The sequence below is a fragment of the Fusarium mangiferae genome (genome assembly GCF_900044065.1).
Source record: "Fusarium mangiferae strain MRC7560 genome assembly, contig: FMAN_scaffold014, whole genome shotgun sequence".
In the NCBI taxonomy this organism is placed as follows: Eukaryota; Fungi; Ascomycota; class Sordariomycetes; order Hypocreales; family Nectriaceae; genus Fusarium; species Fusarium mangiferae.
Window position 1 is genome coordinate 1,410,335 of NW_024573934.1, and position 19,172 is coordinate 1,429,506.

Consider the following 19,172-nt stretch of genomic DNA (forward strand, 5'->3'; position numbering starts at 1 on the left):
TGATGGGCCGAACATGATGAGAGATGGCATCAAGATATAACAGACCAGCTCAATACCGACGCTAGTGAATAGGGAATAGAGTTCGTCTCTAACGGTGACTTGGCAGCCAACAGATTAGGAATGTAGGTATACCATATTTCCAAAGGTATAACAAACAGTCCACTAGCAGTTCAGCTCTGGACCATTAGAACCCTTAGAGCTGTCAGTACGGCAAAAGCCGACCATCACATGCATGGCTCTAGTCGAAATGGGGAAGGTGTCTAACGGTGGGAATAACATCTCAGGTGAGTGGTTACATGGGTTTGTGGCATGCTATAGGCTGGTGGGTTTAATGCGATGCGAAAAAGGGACGAGATTGATAGGCGAATCACGGTTAAACGTTGGCTGCCAGATAATTGATGGTATCATTCGCCTTTGCGACGTGGGCGGTTATAGGTCCGTTGGTGATGAAGCAGGGATGCGGCGCAGCAGGGACGCCAAGCGACTCGATTGAGTGAAGCCATCGCGACAAATGTTGAAGACCGTGTTGCATGGAAGTTGCCGTTTACGAGAGATCTTCATTAACTAAGTCGACTGAATTTCCTCAAATGAACTCGATTATCTTGAAATAGGCAGGTAATCGTAAAGACGTTGTCATAGCCTCGGTCTACGCCAAGGCTCAGCCCTGAAGCACGTGTCAAACGTCAGGTTAATCGATCTCCAGACTAGCACAGGGGTATTGACCAGGATATATATAGCTACCGTCAACAGCCTGTCAAACCATTCCTCTTCTGTATAATCTTTGACATTCGGTTACGGATATCCCGCTGATAGTAGATGCAACGTAACGGTGCCCTTTAATGATCAATTAGCTCCCATGCTTCTGATAAGATGCTACCTATAGCGCTGTAAGTCAAATATGCTATAGTAATGGTCAGATTTCTTCACAAAGAGTCGCACGCGGCGATTGTTGAAAGTCCGAAACGGAATAGAATGAAGGGACCTGCGTTGAAGCTGCTCTTGAACAAGGGGAAGTGGGACGGATATGACAGGTAACCTTCAGTCACGGGGAATGGCCAAAAGGGAACCCGGTATTTGGCCAAGAACAAGCACGGCAATATGTTCCTCTCGGCATTTCTTAATCGGTCCCTCGCCAAGATTCATTCTATCGGGCATGCCGTCCCTGAGCTATCAATTGAAGGTTTCATGAAGTCCCTCGTGAGTCTTGCATACGTTTGCACTTCAGGCTGAGCTCAGTCTTCCCTTGGTCTCTTCTTTTTGACATCCCTCACTCGAGCCTCTGCCAGTTTAAAGAGCTATATGACATGCCTGCTCAAGGTGAAATGCAGACCCTCCGTCACTGACTCGCGGTCCTTGTCAAGTGCAACATCCTAGTAGCTAGATTTTGACCCATTAGTTCTGCCAAGTCGCCTGATATACGGGCCTCTGGTGAGGCTTCGGCAGATGAACAGTTCCGGCATTACTTCATACACTTGACGGTATCCGAAAACTTCGCATGGCTATACTGCTTGTGTCTGGGTGACTCATGCCCAGCATCTCCACTCTGGCTACAACTCCTCCATTCTCTTTATCTCACCTGCACGCACCTGCCCTTCTCGTTATCTAGTCACCTCAGTTTGAACCAGAGCACATTAGCCTCCATTTCGTAAACCTCATCAAACTTTTGTCAAAGCTAGCTGCTATCTCCTCTGTCAGTTTGGAGGGGGGCTACTCATCTAGTCAAGTTCAAAACATTCACTCATCTTAAGCACTATGAGCTTTGTTATATTTGCCTCACATCTACTCACTCATGTGAACACTGTTCAATGTTCGGCTGTTAGCATTGTTGATTGAGATCCTTTGAAAAAGAGGACTTCTCCTTGTATCCTTTTTCGTTTTGCTTCTTTGCCCTTTCTCAATGCAAAATCATTCACGCATCAGTACTCACACCTCCCCAAAAGTATGGTGAGTCTATCTATGATACCAACAACCCTCAAACTTATACCACCTTCTTGCTAGATGTATGTTTGTTTCCTGATACCTCCGGTATGCTCAAGGAGTCCAGTTGATTCAGCATGTGCTTCGTCGCTGACTTTCATGATACTCGTAGAGTAGTGGTAATGGCAGTAGGAAAGCCAGGTTTAAGTCGTATATAGTTTGCCAGCTTTACAACTAGCAACTTGGCTCTTGGGCATTTGAAATAGTACTCCTAGTCTTCACGGTCTGTTAAGACTTTCAAGAGTAGAAGTCACCACAAAGTATGAATCGGACTAAAGCAAGGCCCATCCTCAAATAGTCTTCAGTGCGTCCTTTAGTGGCTTCGTATTTCACACACTTATCATGGGATTTTTTCCATTGACTAACTCCTCCTTCGCACTGCCTTCAAGTTGAAATGGAATTTCGCTTTTCTGTGTTCTTACTCCCCGAGGCGCGTATTCCTCTTGTTTCTCACTTTGGGTCAACAGCCTTAGTCACATTTGACTATCTCCCCATTTACTAAGACCGTCCGCGAAGTCCGATCTATTGGAATAGCAGCCTTCCTACTCTAAAGCACCTCAATATTAGCTTCTTCAAGTTCAGGGGTCATTTCACGCCGTAAAACATATTTGTGGAACATCTCCGAGTCACTCTTCACAGAACCAAGTCATAAAGAGCCTGCCTCATTGGTACAGTCTTGTTGAGACAGCTTTCCTGTTTACGACGAGTAATTCCAACAGCAAAGCTTATATGAGGAATCGTCTGGATCTCTATCTAAGGTACTCTACTTACAACAGATACCTTACTCCTCCAACTAGGTCTTTTCTAGCCCCGCGGTCCTCACTGTAATATTCCATGGACGCCTATGCCAAGAAGCTTGATAACGGACAACCGAGAGCCAGTCGATGCTATAAATCAAATATAGCATTATACTAGTAGGTGAACTCGTCTTCCACAGTCCTGTTAATTCCCACACGGGCCGCATCAGTTATAGTTTGCGTTGTCTACGATGTGGCTACCAAGAATTGCAGCGCCAAGTCCTACTCTGAGTTGGTTATATAGTTTGCTGGCAATTGTAGCCTTATTTTCGCTAGAACATCACGGAACCTATGAGCAAATAGCTTTGCAGCTACGCTCCCTTGAACACTATACTTGAGAAGGATGGAAACAATCTACCTCGCGTCAGTTTCTGAGTATCGAAACGTGGTGGCCTCACAAAATGCTCAAAAACGAGACCCCCATGACGCAATCAAGGTACATCCCGAATTGGAGGTTGCAGAACGACCTCAGCCTGGGGGTGACGCGTCTAGCTTCAGTCCATACATCACTGTGACGGTTCAGTGAGTGGGTGAAGGAACAAAGAGGCGCAAAGAACTGGTCATACTTGGTCGTCGCTTAGGCAGGCAATCCTTCTGGCGCCGCCAAGGCCTTAACGAAGAGTCCAGACCTCATAGCATGTACGCATTGTTGACGTATGCATCACCGCCTCATCATATCTATGACAATCGATACAGTATTTAGTTGTATGAGCTCAGTGAGAGCGCGTGAGAAATCGAGTCCGCCATAGGGCTGATATACATGTTAGAAGAGACGAAAAAAGGTGGATGATCACCTTGGCAAATCTACAATTCCATGTTGGCAATCTCCACAGATTCATTTCATGGTGCGTGAGCAGACTTGGCGTTGCAACTGTGCGACTGTAGTAATTAATGTGGCAACCATCCGCGTGAGCATTTGTTGTTCATGCACTGTATTACAGGCCTTCTCCGCATCCAGATCTAGAACGGTCTGTGCCACGACTTCGCATTTAATTGACAATTTTTGTGTCTGAATATCACGAACATTCTGTCTGATCTGAGATGAGAGGCCCCACGCGTTTTAATCGCCGATGTCTGAGACGCAAACAAGTTTAAAAAGAACTCACTGATCTACAAGCTCATGTCCTGAACCTGTTCTTTCACTGGGTGCGGTATCAGCGGCAGTGGAGAGCTCTGGAGGGAATCAACCAATTGTGGCGCAGTCCATGACGCATTGACCAACAGGATGTCAGGGAATCGAAGCTTCCATTGAAAAATAACTCTAGATTTAGTGGCCCTCACCCCTGCTAGGCCCTGCAACCCCCCTCCCCTTTAACCAGAAGAAAAAAAGTCTGTTGAAATCGTGGGTTCCTTCTTATGCTTGTTTTAGGGGGGCGCTCGCCTGCAAAAAGCCCAATCATTCCATTCCATCGTGTCAAACGCTGGACATCACTTCGCCTCAACTTGTCTCCATCTTTCTTTTCCATCCGCTCTTTTGCCGTCTTTTATTTCCTTCGTGGCGCTGTCTTTTTCTCTACCTCCTTGCACTTCTAGCACCACTGCCACCTCGAAACGAGCCGAGCCCGATTGCGGCCGCACGAATCGAGACACGTCTTCTTCTGCTCTTCGATGTGAGGCTCGAGCCTCCTCTACCTTCGCTCCAATTCTCTTCGCCAGCCGACGCGGCTCCCTCATTTCAAGATGCGCGTTTCCAACATGCGCTTGCCTAACAGCCTGCGCAACTTGAGCGTGCGCCTCTCGAGCATTCGCATTCCTCATCCTCACCCGCGGCGCATCATCCTCTACGTGACGACAACAGCCCTCCTCGTCGTCATGATCCTTACCTTCACCATGAGCGACAGGCTATTCGGCAATGGGCGTTCCGGCTACGATCCTCTTCTATCTCGAACCAACGATTACCGCCTCCTCACGAGTACACGGAATAACTTAGGTTTCTACAACTCTATAAATGTTAAGAAGACGGGCCAGAAGATTATGAATCCTACCCTTCTTGAACTGCCAAAAGGCAGCAAGCACGACTTCCTCGTCATTGCGCGCGCTCCCCACGTCGACCAAGATATCAAGGGCAAGAAATACAGACGAGCTCAGCAAGTCGCCACCTTCGTTAGCCTAACATGGGATGCATTCGGCCGTCCGGAGCTCACTGCGGACAACGATTGGCATAAGATGCTCGTAGAGGACTTTACAGAAGCTCAAGGCCCCGAGCACCACTGCAAGAATCAGCCCGACATGGATAAATACATTGGTCCTGAGGATATGAAGCTCTTCTGGAGGAAGAATGGTACCCCCATGCTCATCTTCACCCACCAGGTCGATGACGAGAACCTCTGCGAGGGTATGTACATTGTCGATGCACGTGCAGCTGTACCCGAGCTTGTGAAGCAGATGGGCAAGCACGCGAAAGAACTCCCTGCCATCGAATTCGACAAGCCCGTCCTCCTCCGTCGCCAGCCCCCCGAGGGCCAAGAATCCGACGCCCGGTATCAACGCGAGAAGAACTGGGCTCCTGTCTATAATCCCTTCAGCGCCGATGATGACGAGATGATGTTCATGGTAGAGCCTAGCCAGCTGTTCCGCTTCAACTCGACCGACGAGCCTGTCCAGAACATGGAAGCTGAGCCCGAATCCGCCGTAGACGAACCTTTCCCTCCCGACAACGAGAAGAAGACATGGCACTCTGCCGAAAAGAACTGCATGAACGACGTCATGCTCACCGACAAACGCGTGCATCAGTCGACGCCCATGCTCAGCCTCACGCTCTGCAATCGTGGTACTTGCGAGCCGATGGAGAACAACACGGTCATCATGGGCATGGTGCAGATGCGCTACGATCCTCCTCAATATACAAACACGTGGTACGACCACCGAATAGTTGTCTATTCGCCCGTCGCGCCATTCCATATGATGAGCGTCAGCAAGAAGCTCACCTACCACGGCGAGACCAACAGCAGATACATTTGGACAGGAAGCATGGTGTATCACGGCGATCAACCGACGCAGAGGAGCCACGGGTACTTGGACGACGAGATCTGGCTGAGCTTTGGCATTGGCGACTCGTCGCCTGGATGGTTGGACATCAAGGCAGAGGAGTTGGTGCTGGACCACTATTTCTGCCAAGGGGCGACACCGGGGTATCGGAGCAGCATCAAAAAGCACGCGCAATGACGAGAACACGAACAGAAAGAAACAATGTAATTGGTAATACGGATAGAGTGGCATCGTTAATTTTTGCAGTTGTATTACAGCACGGCATACATATCACCTGTGGATAATTCAGGATTACTTGGAGTTGCGGTAGAATAAGGAAGGGCATCTAGAGAATTGATTGAACTGAATTGACATTGACATTGACATTGTGACTGACTGATCAGATCATGATCGTGGTGTTGAGTGAAACGATGGAGGTTGTGAGCCCCGCAGTACAATTCATTGCTTAATTTCGAGTGATGGCTTGGCAGGGGATGATGAAATGGATGCTCTGGCGGCGATGGATTGGAAGGACGTGCCTAAAAACTTGGCAGCAGGTGGTCATTGGTGGGACCGTAATTACCTACAGGGGATAAAACACGGCGGCGGGGCGGAAAGGAGACGGAGGGGGAGCGGGGGACGCTGGCGGTGTCAGCGTCGGGAGTCGACCTTGGTTGGCGTTGGTCTGTGGTTTTGGGGGCCGTAGGGTAGGGCTGAGGGTGAGATGGACAAGACTTGGATCTTATGAAGATCTGTACATAACTTTAATTCGAAGATCAATGGAAGATTATATAGTCATTGCTACAACATATACTGGCATCGTAGGAGGGTATTATTCTCTCATACCGCAAAGTTCAAAGGATTTTCCGTGCACCCGTCTTTCTGGTCTCTTGGCAGCCTACGACGATGGACACAGCTTTTCGGGCTCAGTTATCAAGCGCATTAATTAACAGTTCAGACAATTCAGCGACTGAAAACCATTACTTCTGGGTCATCCTGAATAACATTTGATATCAATATGCTTTTGTTCAACACAAGGGTCCTCGGTGCGCGGGGCCTCAATTGTAAATTGTGTTGCACCACTCAGTGAGAAGCGAATTGAGACGCGTCTCGCTTCCTCATGGCGCGCCTCATTTTGTGCGAATGTGTCAGTGTCTGCGGCCGCAAACCAAGATAATGCTTCTCTAGCCAAGATGTCTAGTCACGAGCCCACTATCACTGCGCCATCCTTAAATCAAGGATAATGACGACTCATCTGTGGCGCAATCGCAATCTTGGCAAATCCCATCTGACATATCCCCTCATTTCATCCTGGGCGCATCGGTGAACAGTCAGCCTGAGCAAGCCCGAACTCATCGTCATGGTCAATCGCGGAGGTCGCAGTAAGGCGTGTAGGACATGCAAGCGAAGACGCGTAAAATGCGGTATCGTCCCTGTAGATGTCGCTTTGAGAGACGCGCTGACTGACGCTCATTGTAGATCACAGCAAGCCGCACTGTCAGCGATGCGAGAAAGCTGGGATAGCTTGTGAAGGCTATGTAACATACGGCGAGTTTGTTGATGAGACAGCGCGATTCGCGAAAGATAAGTCGCCTGTGAAGGACAACCAGGTCCAGGTTCAACTGGCCAACCCATCTCCCGAGGCCATTGAACGACAAATCTGGCATCCACCACCACTGTTACTGGATCAAGATGCCGTAATTCATGCTCACCTACTATCGCGGATCGATGAAGTTACGCCCTTGATGGCCAATCTCGAATCCATGACATTGCCAGATTCTACGCGAAGTCTTGCAGTGCGGGCGTTAGCAGCAGTGTACTTTGGCAAAACAAACGGCGATAGGCGAATCTTTGACCTCGGAAGTAGGGAATACGTCAAGGCCTTGAACAGATTGCAGCTTGATTTGGCGAGTTCAACCGCTGTTCTCGAGTGGGATACGCTTGCGAGTGTAATCTGTTTATGCATGTTTGAGAACATCGTCTTTACAGACAAGACGGGATGGTTGAAGCACTACGAGGGAATAACTCAGTTGGTAAGTTCTTTGATGCGCTGTGATACCCGAGTCCATACTAAATTGTTAATTGAAGGTCAAGTTGAGAGGGCCTTGGAGACACCAAACAGTTCTGGAAAGGGAACTCCTCAGACAGTGCCGGTTCGAGATAGTACGAACCACTTCTCCCAGAACGGAAAATCGCTGACTGGAATAGATATTGTGCGCACTGATAAAAAGAAAGCATTGCTATCTGACACTTCCAGAGTGGCAGACCGTCCCCTGGCCGTCGACTGTACCAAAGACAGCTAGTGATGTCTTGCACGATATCTTTGCTCGCGTTCCCGGCCAGTTGCATGACATGGATCGGGTAGAAAGAGGCGAAGTTAACTACGAGTTCGTCGAAGAGCTTCGGCAGAGAGTCGAGACTACATTGTCCGATCTAGAAGACTGGGAGCAGTTCTGTCAGCACCCTCGGCCTCTCACTGGCTGTCCTTTTACTTCGACACAAGACAGCACTTCCCAACCGGTCAGACACAAAGCCCTTCTTGCGTTGCAAAGAGCAATAATACTCTGTATGACGGGTCTATGTACATTCTTCAACATTCCTCTAGTGGCCGAAATTCCTGCTGTGCTCGAGGACCGGAAAGTAGTCAGGACAGCTATTGCCACTGAGATATGCCAACTGGCAGCGTCGTGTCTTGGACATGAGTCTAACAGCACGGAGTCATTACTCTTCATATTTCCGCTTCAAATAACCAGTATGAACTTCGAAAAGGGCAGTGCAGAGGAGAAAGGGGCCGAGGGGATCATGAATGGGGTCATTGCTGGGACGTATGGATTTGAGATCGGGAGAAGGCGGGAATGGAAAACATCGAGCATAATTTTAATCAAATAATATGTACATCTATAAATTGATATCAAGGGAAAAGTCTAAATAGTTCGAATCATGATCCACTCCAGTTTAGCCACCTTCTTCTCATCTTTCTCATCCTTCTTCTCAGCCTTCTTACTCACCTTGGCGATCGCCTTACCATGCTTCTCTATCAACCTGGCACGATCCTTCTCAACCTCTTCCAGGTCCTTTCTTCGTCTCTTTTCAATCTCGCTGACTTTCTTCTCACTCGAGTCGATAAGTTTCTCCTCTGCTTTGATGTCGATCTCCGTGATCCTATCTTCCAACCTCGCGATCTTGGCCTCGATCTCAATCCGGCTTTCAACGTTGGAGTTATACTGCTCATCGATAGACTCAACAGGGCGAGCAAACTTATCAGCTGCCTTTTCGCGCTTTTGAAGTCGCTTTTCCTGCTTCTTGTGTTTTTTCTTCTCTTTGCCGGCTTGTTTGATGGCAGCTTGTTTTGCGCTGATGCGATCCAGCATATTGGACTGTCTGACCGGTGGCTCAACGTCAAAAGACAAAACTTCAATACGTGATGAGATCTCTTGTAGCCGCTGTAGCGGATCGAGACTCTTGGCCGTGGTGTTGAGTCGTTGCATCACTTCCTCGTCCTTCACCGTCTTCATCACCAAACCCTTTGGTGCGAAGATGTCGCGATTTACCCTCTCGAGTACTTTTCTCTCACGAAAATATGCGGTAGCAGCAGTTCCAGTACCCGCAGCCAGTCCAAGACCTAAGGAAACGCCTTGGGCAATTTCATTCGGGACAAAGCCGAGGCCATCGCCTGCGACTTCCATTGCTTTGAACGGCGCTGGCTCAGCGAGAGCGATGTTTAGGGCATCGATGATGACCATGAACTCTTTTGAAGAGATGCCATAGGAGCCGAGGATAGGGGGATAAGCTCGATGGTATGGTGGAGTTACCTCCATTGACCCAGTGATTGAGGTTGAAGGAATGAGAATGGGGCGCGATGGAGATAACATTGGTGTTTCCATGGGAGGCGAAGAGGGTAGTATTTGTGGAAGGTAAATATGGTCGCTCGGCTGGTATATGTAATCGTGATGAGGGATTGTTTCAGCTGGTAATTCTACTGGTAAGGCCTGCTGTTGATAGTCAAGTTGATGGGGATACATTCTGCGTGAGAGGTGAAGGTTGAATACGTAAAGCAACTTAATGCCGATGAATTTAACTCTGAGATATGTATGTGGCAACTCTCATCTGGGAACGGAACCTGTCTTATAGTTGACCCTCTGTCGCACGTTGGGCGTCCTACATGAGGTTATTCCCAATGGGGAACATTGATCGAGGTGGAGGCTGTCACAGAGCAGTGCCACTGAAATACGGCGCTAGACCGCGTTGGGTTCATTGCGCGAGCCGGACTGCGCCGTCTTACAGCATGCATCAACAGAAGGCCATTGATCGACTGTGAGCGGAAACCATTTGATTCCCAGTTTAACACCTAGCTAGACAGTAACTTTGTGTAAGGCCCATATCTAGGCTGATGAGCATATTCTTTGGTAATCACTTGGAAGTAGGCCTGTATAAGGTAACGGGCATGTTGACAAATGCCGCGACCTAACTATTAGCGGGATGGAACAAAGGTGCCAAGGGTGTACCTTGAAACCACTGCTTTTCCCTCTCCCAGCCGCCAACAATCAAGTGCGTCGAGATCTTTGCTGCACTCAAAATCTGTTCTTCGGTCTCTTTCATGGCATCTGATGGGGCACGACGATTATACCAGCTCAGAAGCTGCACGCCAGTGTGAATAGCCGTTCGGAAAGCCATTTCGTCGCCAATCTCCCCATAACCGTCAATGAAACCTCTGATCATCGTCAAAGCGATATTCGAGCCGTGGAAATGATGCGCCTCATACAGATCGCCTATCATATGTCCCAAGTCGTACACCTGATGGCCAAATTGGCACATTTCCCAGTCAATCAAGATGATGTCTCTAGCGGTGTCACGACCGATTGGAGCAGGAGGGTATTCTGTCAGTATAATACTAGGTATTAATCAGTTTCGCTGCATACGTCGGGTGAAGCGTCCCTGTAACTCACTTTCCCATCCAGCAATCTCCATGGATCATACCTCGATCTGGTCCTCCCCTACCGCTAGTCAGATCATGAAGCTCGAGTTCCGCTCGCTCTTTGACCCTTTCCAGAGCCCTGATGTTCTTTCCCATGATACCGGGAAAGTTCTTCAAGATTTCGATGAGTGTACCGTAGGTAACCTTGTGCTTGAGTCTTTGCATGGGCTCGTTGCAGCCAACCTTGCTTCGGAAGTCTGTTTGTTGAGGTTCTGAGGCCCATTCATGGAAGTGACGCAGCCAGTTTCCAACCTCTTGACTGGTGGACAATGCCTGATAGTTCATCCACAAGCCACTCAGCTCTGTTGAAAGTATGATAGATGCTATGTCTATCAAATGGTGGAAGTCTTATTATACCGCAATACCTCTATGAGCATTGAGATCTAGAAAATAAGTAACAGGGGTCTTGACTTCCATAGTCACCAGTGATGACTGATTCAAGTACTCCAGTAGGGTATTCTCGACAGACTGTATAGAGAACAGGGTTAGGGGACAGCCATTGTCTGGCTTATGCACATCGCCTCTTTGGCTTTTATGGGAAAGGAGATTAGATGTGAACATACGCAGCGTGATAAGTCGAGTTTGAACCCAGCATTTCCTGGTACATGACCAAGTGAATATTTCACGATAACACTCTCCATATCCCAAGCATCGTCTCTGGTGGGCATGGCGTGGATAAGAATGCCTCGATAGACATAGTTGGCGCTGCCACTGCTCACACGTGTGAGAGATGAGCAGGCGAATGCCGTGTTACCGAGCTGCTGAAGAAGGTCTTGCTCCTGCATGTGGTCGCGGGTGACTGAAAACTTTTTGGGTAAATTTGATGTTGACCGGATCAAGGTCAGTCTTTTGCCCATTTGCAGTACTTGCCGATCGACTCATCGTGGTCCTGAGTCAACGAATCACGTCACTGGCGAGAGTACTAACATAAGATGGGACAAAAGTCTGTTACCTAACGTGTCCAACGTCAGATACTATGCTAACTTACAGGTTTGAAATTGTATTCAATCCTTCCTGTACTGTATAGTATGAGAAAACTTTCTCTAGACCTAAGGCGTTTCGATTTACTAGTCCTCTCAGTGCTTGAATATATCCTACTAGCGGCCAGTCGGAAGAGCTGGAAGTTTCTTGCCCTTCACGCCTAGCAGGACAGGATATCCAAGATCCTTGCGGATTTCAATGGTCGAGCCAGAAATGTTGACCTCGTCCTTACTTCCTCCCCCAAACCCAACCTCCAATCCGAAGAAGTTCACTGATCCGCCCGTACTCTTGGCCTTTTGAGCTATATCGTAGACACGCTCGGCGACCTTGGCTTCCAAGGACAGCTTTATCGCCACCTTGTAAGCCAGAATGACTTGGTCAACTCTGGCCGCAGGACCAATGCTGCGAGTAGCCTCAGGCTGGAAGTCTCGGTACTCCTCCATAAGGTTTGGGACATCCCATTCGCCTGGCTTGACAGTAAAAACACCCGCTTCGGCCGCTGACAGCTGTACTGAGATTTCAGACCCAGCCTCCTGAGCTGTGATGAAATCCTCCTTCATCTGATGATCCTGAGTATAGCTCGCCTTAAAGAAATACGCGAAGCGTGGATTGGCGTTCACATTGACGAAACCAAACTTGTCCCAATTCTCCGACTTTGCATCATTGATGTTGAAGGTCAAGTTCAGCTTGTTCTCGCCACCGGCGTCCCTGGTCCAGTTACCGACCGTCTCTGTGTAAGAGTTTTCGATGGTATAGGTAGGTCTCGAGAATCCCCCACTTCCCTGAGGAAGATCAGAAGAACCGTTGACGATATTCCCAAAGTTTAGGGCACAAGGCATGTTGAGGCCAGGATTGGACTGATCCGGCTCACAGGCGCTGAATAGCCTCAGCCTCTGCCGGTTGAGTTGAGCAGCGCCAGGTCCGACAATCTGAGCACGCAAAGATGCTTCAGTCGCAGTAGCGGATTGCTTCTCTCGAGATAGAGCAGCAAAACTTGGATACTATATGCCCGATAGATTATTAGTGCCTTGGTCTGCGATGGGATGGGTTCGATAGAATGCACAATTATCTTACATTTCTTGGAACCCACTGTCCGAAAGACATGTTGCCTCTATACTCGTCGGTCGTGTAATATTCCACTGCTTTCTCGCTTGCCTCTGCATACTCCATGTTCAATTTTCCGACTTTTGCTCGGATGTCATTCATTCGTTTCTCGGCTCCCCTATCTGGATTCTGCCCAAGCCTTACAGCCCCTAGAACTCTGTAGTTAATGTTAGACATCATTGAGTTCAATATCGTGAAGGGTATCTTACTCTTGAAGCCGTTGAGAGTACTTCTTGCTCCCAGCAGTGAATACAGGAGCGTCCAACTGCATGACAACATCGCCAATGTCGTAAGCCCCTTTGTTGGTGATTTCCTGAGGGATATTGTTACCAGCAGGAATGCCCATACCCGCGACAGGAGCAGCATAGAAGATCTCATTCTTTGTGTCAAGATTGCTAAAGAACTTTGTCTGGAGTGCTTTGGTGTAGGCCTTCCAGAGATCCTCGTCCTGCTTGGAAAAGGGCGGGAGCCTAGCACGGCTGGGGCGAGGAGGAGCAGGCATGTTTGTAGTAAAGAGGAGAAAACGGTCTCAAAGATTTGATGCGATGAGATCTTCGACGGAGATTCTATACTTCAAGGTCACAGTGCAAGAGTAGCAAGGAGAAGTATGAATGAGTGGGCTGTTTGAATAACCTCGCGATACCTAGAATTTATATGTAAAAGTAAAAAAGAGGCCTCATGTTCCAGACCAGCTTAAGACATCCAGAGCCAATTGATCTGTCTCAGTATACCAACCCAAATTTCCAGCTATGGCGTTTACTGATGCAGCTGAAACCCCCAGTTGGGCTTCCAAGATCGGACTTGAACCCTTTTCGGCCGACTATTGACAACGCAATGATCTAAAGGCAATAGTCAATGCGAAGTTTTGACTTAGTGGCAACTCTACTGAGTCTTGTGCTTCGAAATAACCAGTCGTGGACTTGGCATGGAAGAGCATTGTCTAATTGGATACCAGACTTCCAGTAGCGCAAAGATGGGGAGCTGAGGGGCGATTTTGATCTTGAGCCTAAGATAGATGGTACTTCCTACTGGGACTAGTTCACATGCAAGAAGAAGTATTTTCGATCACGGAATCCACTAATCTAGATCTGGGGATTGCATCACGCCTGCAGCTCTAAATCGTTAGCCTGAAGTTCCACGCAAGCCGCAGTCGTTCTAGATTGATCAGAATGTCATGAGTTCAGTTTCAGCTGTTGAGTCTACTTCTTCAAGGCATGAGCGTCCATCTCCTCTGGTAGTACATAATCCACTCACGGAGAATGTAGGCGAAGTCGAGGTAAGCTTTAGCTCTCAGCCAGCATGGGCACTCGATACACTTAAAGAAATCATTATAGAACTAATTTATGGCAATCAGTTTACCATAATTCTCCCTTGTGAGTTTATGACCGCGTGTAAAGACATCAATGCAAAGTCTTGCAATAAGCGCTTCCCAAACGACATAGTACTGACACAAATACAGGTGAGGCCCGGGTAAGATTAAGCCGATTCGTCTGGCTAAGGGTTCAAGATTAAGGTATATCAATTTTTCTGGTAGCTATCGATGGTGAGAATAAGATTAAACACTTCTGGTTTCGTATGCATCCCAGACTTGTATATCATGGCTAGAAAAGGTCAGCATCGCCACCAAATGCTCATAAAACATGAGGCGCAATTTTCAGGTGAGTTTGCGCCAGGATTAACTTTTATGGGTTGAGATAGGATAAGGAAGACGGCATCATTTGATGTCTATGTTGACAGTCTCAGTCTTTTCTGATAGAGTGATTCATAAAAGATCACGATATGAACTTGAAAAGATAATATTAGAGGAGTTAGCTGTAGATCATGAGAACGGACTCTAAATACCTCGCATTGTGGACAAACTGATGATAGGAACATGCTACAGGCTCACACGCCTCAAAATTTGCATGTGCATGTTGCCCGGAACCGTTCTATTCAAATTCGCTTCGGGCTCGTATGTTGTGATTGGTGTGTAAATCAGTAGCAGAATCGAAGACCGGTATCAGCTGCTCGTGAGTGCAGTCTGTGAACCGCTCGGGATAGTCTCCTTGGGGCTTGAATCTGCAGTCTCCTTGACGAATTGAGACATACATCTCCACTGCGATAACTTTCTCTGTCAAGCAGTTGTTGGACAAGAGCATGTGAGATTCTCAACAAAAGCTTTGATAATGCTAACGGTATTCAGTAGGTGGTTTGAGCCTGATGAAGCTTTGAACCCTACGTAACCTTCGTCAGCCTCAGGTCAATCAGCTGCACATGGATCCGTGATCGTAACCCGGATCGTCAACCGTCTTAATAACAGTAGTGATCATCAATCCAATTCTGTTCCTTGCTTGAGGCATGGTTTTGGATAGTATGCAAGCCGTAACTCCCCTGGAGAACTGAGAAACATGGGTGTAGCCTCACCGTTACATGTGTCATGAATCATGTATCTGCTTTTGTGTAGGGTCAAGTTAAAGTTTCAAGGTTACCGCGGCAGTGCATATTGCTTTCCATACAATTACTAGGATGAGTATGTTGCAGTTGGGCCATTCAGGGTTTTTGTTGATGTGACCATGAGGCGGGGAATTGTGTGGCCTGCCCCTTTTGACCATGCACAAATAATGTTTCTGTAATCTTCGACTAAGCAAGATCGACGGGAATGAGACCTCATCGTAAGCAAATTGCGACTACGATTAGGTGTTATCATGGTAATGTTAGCTTACGGGCTAGAAAGTCGGCCATGGTTTACTACTGAACCTTTCGCTGTTACTAAATCCCGAACCTGGTAAATCTTGTTGGATGGAAATTTCAGTACCCGGTAACAAATACGATATGATTTCGAACAGGCTGAGCTGAAAAATGCAGGTCGTTGCCTTATCTGATTCTCATTTGTCATAAAACATTTCCCAATCCCCACACAAAACATCTTCAACAATCCCCTGTCATATCTGACAACTTCATATGCCGAACCTCGGTCGTGGAACTGGGGAAGCTGGGGAGGTAGGGTAGCAGTCCTCCGCGTCACTAGGTGCAAGGTTTACGTTTACTATACGCAGTATATTTATTTCCTCAGGATCATGCGATTTTCCCAATCTGGTCCCAAATTGGACTTAGCTAGAGGATCAATAGTGTCAATAGTTGGCCTCGATTAATTCCGATTGGGTTTTTGTATGATGGAGCTAAAGGCCCGCATGGTTTAACGTCTGTTACCGTGAGCACGTACTGCAAGTCTGCAACACGTACTCCGTATGCTGCCGTGAATGAAGGTGATCGTCCCGTGTTAATAAATTAGCAACAGAACGGCGCCTCCGCGTGTCGATGCCGAGCAAGGGCCCTGGAAATGATCGACAGGCCCCAGCCCGATCCTTGACGTCGGCCAACGTTCTTCCTGGGCAGAGACATGGGCATCTGTTCTCGGAACCTAAACTATTCTGGCTTGATGCCTGAATATTGCTTTTTGGGATCGATAGCCTGCATTTGCTCCAAGGACGGGAGCGAAAATGTGATATCAGGAATATCCAAGCCAACATCATGTAGGTACTGGAACATCAACTCTTGTCAAGCCCGTTACAAAGCTGCCGAGTTTCTGTTAAGCTTTGAAAGTTCAAACTCTGTTAAATGGCCGACACGCGTTGCCTTCCACGTCAGTGCACTTCAGACTTTTTCCAAGGCGTTGAGGTCATTGGATTGGACTGTGTGACTGCAATATTACCCCAAGCGCGCTCGCCCTGAAAAAGCCGGCCCCTGTAAACTGCCCAAAACTAGCGAACCTACAGCACGAGCAGGGCAAGGGTAGCATCTCAACACCCAAACGGTCGGTTGAGTCTCGACCCGGAACAATGAACCAGTAACCACAGACCAAATCACGCGACAATTGCAAGATCGACACTAAGTGAACGGTGGAAATTTGAAACATTCTAGGCGAAGAGACGATGGGAAAACGGCGGCGGGCGGTTCAAAAGGCTCAGGCTCGAGTTGGACAATAGAGTTTAAAGCTAAACGCCGGATCGCATCAGCCGCTTCACCAGATTGTTGCACTACTGAGAGCGCTATCAAATGAGATGCCCTCAATTCTGATGAATAAGCCGGGAGATCATGGAGAACCCTTGTTCTGGAGCCTGGGGCTTGGATCCTAGTGACACGCTTTGACTGCTGCAGTCCGCAAAACCTGCAGTAATATTTGGGTTAGTCGGCATTCAATGACCAACAAGACTCGGCATTTCCGGTCTAACTTCCTTACGAATGTCCAAGATGAAACAAGTGCTTCTCTTCTTGGCATACCTCGCCTTGCCTTCACCGTAACGATGCAACCCCGTCCGTCTTCAACATGCTAAACGGTCCGTGGTCAATTGTGGCTGCTTACCACTTTACTATGTACGTGCTTGCACATGTTCCGATCGCCAAGTTTAGCACTCCGTAACGGCTCAACAATTCTTTATCCATTAGCCTCCTCCCTGATGGTCTTTGCTCCTCAATTTCCACGCATAACATAGCCTAGACCTTCCAGCAATGGCTTAACGTCGCTCACTGTCGGAACATTCTACCCCTGGATCCAGACTTGGTCTCGCACAGCATCCTTACAAGGCTTTTTAGCCGCATGAAATGATCGACGGTGCTCATTGACATGGTCGGCAGACGTATATCATCCCGGGAGTTCCACAGCCAGCTTGCTTTTTCGCTAATCGAGGGGGGTTCAATTGTCTTTTTTTACTTCTTGACGCTGCACGATATATACCAGAATGCGGTCGAGGCAGCCTGATCTTTGGGCCGCCGAGTACATTACCTTTGCAGCTGCGACTATCTTTCTTATCCTCCGCATTGTCAGCCGGAGAATCACGAGGATCCGGTTCTGGTGGGATGATTACTTTGCCTGTGCGAGTTATGTATGTTGATTGGCACACGACTACTTGGGATTATCGCTAACAACATCAAGGCCACCGCGGTTTGCTGGGGCACAGTCTTACCTATCTGTACGATTCCTCTTCGACATCGACAACGACGATCGCTGACTTCTCATAAGGGATTCACCATGGCTTCGGATTGCACGCGAAGGATGTAGAGGGCATGACCTTTACGGAAGCCAACTACACAACCAAGAAATACCTTTTTATAATGGAACACTTCTACGCCTTCACCCTCTTCTTCGCAAAGATCTCCATCCTATCCTTCTACTGGCGCATGTTCCGCGTCGCAAACATCCAGATCTTTGTCTCGGTCTTGTTGGTCTGCTCCATTCTTTGGATTCTTGTTCGCGTAAGCAACCTCAAGAGATCGCAAGGCCTCAGCTCACATTAGCCCAGACATTCCTGACGACATTTCACTGTTACCCTGTGCGAGCATTCTGGGATCCTACGATGGAACACTATACCTGCGCTATCAAGAGCAGTGATTTTTTCTTTGGTACTGTGCTTGCGCACGTTATAATAGACGTCGGCATCTTGATCCTACCCATCGTTCAGATCCAGAAGCTTCAGCTCCCGACCCTGCAGAAGATTGCGATCATTTTTATGTTCATGTTCGGTATTCTGTAGGTTCTCTCCAGTCATCCTCAGAAATGACCTCGTGCTAATACATCTTCCAGGGTTTGCGTAGCTGGTCTTGTCATTGTCAGTGTGTCAGCATCATTCGACAACAAGTCGGTCGACATGACATGGCAATTGGCTCCCGTCATCATTTGGGCATCGGTTGAGGTCAACTTAGTGACAGTATCCAGTCAGTATTACCTTCGAGTCTCATGCCTGCCTCACACTAATCCTTGACAGCCTGTCTTCCCATCATCCGACCAGCCTGCCTCTATCTCTTCACATGCACGAATCCCGTATCATCGATCAGATCCGGATCAAACAACTTCGGCAGCAACTATGGTCGAAGTCAAACAAAGCACTCAATTCGTCTCGGAACTATAGGGAAGGACGAGTCAAGCTCTACACATGAGCTCGCCAGAAGCGAGCCAAGCGGGAGCGAATCCTTCAATTCGGAGTTCGAGCACGAAGATCAGCGACATGGAAATATTGCTACTGTGACTGGTCCCGGGAGTTCGGCTAATCTGGCCCATCCAGCCGATGTTGGTGGTATCATGGTAAAAAACGAAACTGTGGTGCATGTGTCAAGGGCTAGGTCATCAAGATGAACATACTCGGAACGGATTGGGCGGCTTAAGCGTTTGGGCAATACACGAAAAAAGGCGTTACGGTGTTTATGTATATCTTGAACTAATTTCATACATCATTAATGCCCATGAGGCCGCTGCAGCGCCGTTGGGTACTCTATAGCATTTCCCATCGCTCATAAGTGCACCTTGGCTTGGGAGTTACCTACGCCTCGCAGGTCATAATATTCATCTTAATGGCAGGCGATACTACCGATCTGTCGGAAGCAATGCTTCACGGGTG

The 19,172-nt window shown here is 48.1% G+C and overlaps 6 protein-coding genes across 6 annotated transcripts; 3 read left to right on the plus strand and 3 right to left on the minus strand.

The window, feature by feature from the left end:
• Positions 1-4,454: 4,454 nt before the first annotated feature.
• FMAN_14700 (uncharacterized protein) lies at positions 4,455-5,939 on the plus strand (the record flags this gene model as incomplete). The annotated part of the gene is made up of 1 exon (XM_041823010.1): positions 4,455-5,939. The coding sequence occupies one exon, from the start codon at positions 4,455-4,457 to the stop codon at positions 5,937-5,939; it is 1,485 nt and encodes a 494-aa protein (XP_041688634.1).
• A 1,162-nt stretch (positions 5,940-7,101) lies between these two features.
• FMAN_14699 (uncharacterized protein) lies at positions 7,102-8,630 on the plus strand (the record flags this gene model as incomplete). Its single annotated transcript, XM_041823012.1, has 4 exons — positions 7,102-7,165; positions 7,221-7,774; positions 7,830-7,904; positions 8,001-8,630. The coding sequence occupies 4 exons, from the start codon at positions 7,102-7,104 to the stop codon at positions 8,628-8,630; spliced, it is 1,323 nt and encodes a 440-aa protein (XP_041688635.1).
• A 35-nt stretch (positions 8,631-8,665) lies between these two features.
• FMAN_14698 (uncharacterized protein) lies at positions 8,666-9,763 on the minus strand (the record flags this gene model as incomplete). The annotated part of the gene is made up of 1 exon (XM_041823013.1): positions 8,666-9,763. One exon carries the CDS (start codon positions 9,761-9,763, stop codon positions 8,666-8,668), a length of 1,098 nt encoding a protein of 365 aa, XP_041688636.1.
• A 442-nt stretch (positions 9,764-10,205) lies between these two features.
• FMAN_14697 (uncharacterized protein) lies at positions 10,206-11,501 on the minus strand (the record flags this gene model as incomplete). Its single annotated transcript, XM_041823014.1, has 4 exons — positions 10,206-10,632; positions 10,688-11,016; positions 11,074-11,184; positions 11,280-11,501. The coding sequence occupies 4 exons, from the start codon at positions 11,499-11,501 to the stop codon at positions 10,206-10,208; spliced, it is 1,089 nt and encodes a 362-aa protein (XP_041688637.1).
• A 312-nt stretch (positions 11,502-11,813) lies between these two features.
• On the minus strand, positions 11,814-13,303 carry FMAN_14696 (uncharacterized protein; the record flags this gene model as incomplete). The annotated part of the gene is made up of 3 exons (XM_041823015.1): positions 11,814-12,698; positions 12,772-12,958; positions 13,011-13,303. The coding sequence occupies 3 exons, from the start codon at positions 13,301-13,303 to the stop codon at positions 11,814-11,816; spliced, it is 1,365 nt and encodes a 454-aa protein (XP_041688638.1).
• A 4,216-nt stretch (positions 13,304-17,519) lies between these two features.
• FMAN_14695 (uncharacterized protein) lies at positions 17,520-18,910 on the plus strand (the record flags this gene model as incomplete). The annotated part of the gene is made up of 6 exons (XM_041823016.1): positions 17,520-17,663; positions 17,714-17,750; positions 17,801-18,033; positions 18,081-18,307; positions 18,362-18,492; positions 18,543-18,910. 6 exons carry the CDS (start codon positions 17,520-17,522, stop codon positions 18,908-18,910), a joined length of 1,140 nt encoding a protein of 379 aa, XP_041688639.1.
• Between the last annotated feature and the right edge of the window lie 262 nt (positions 18,911-19,172).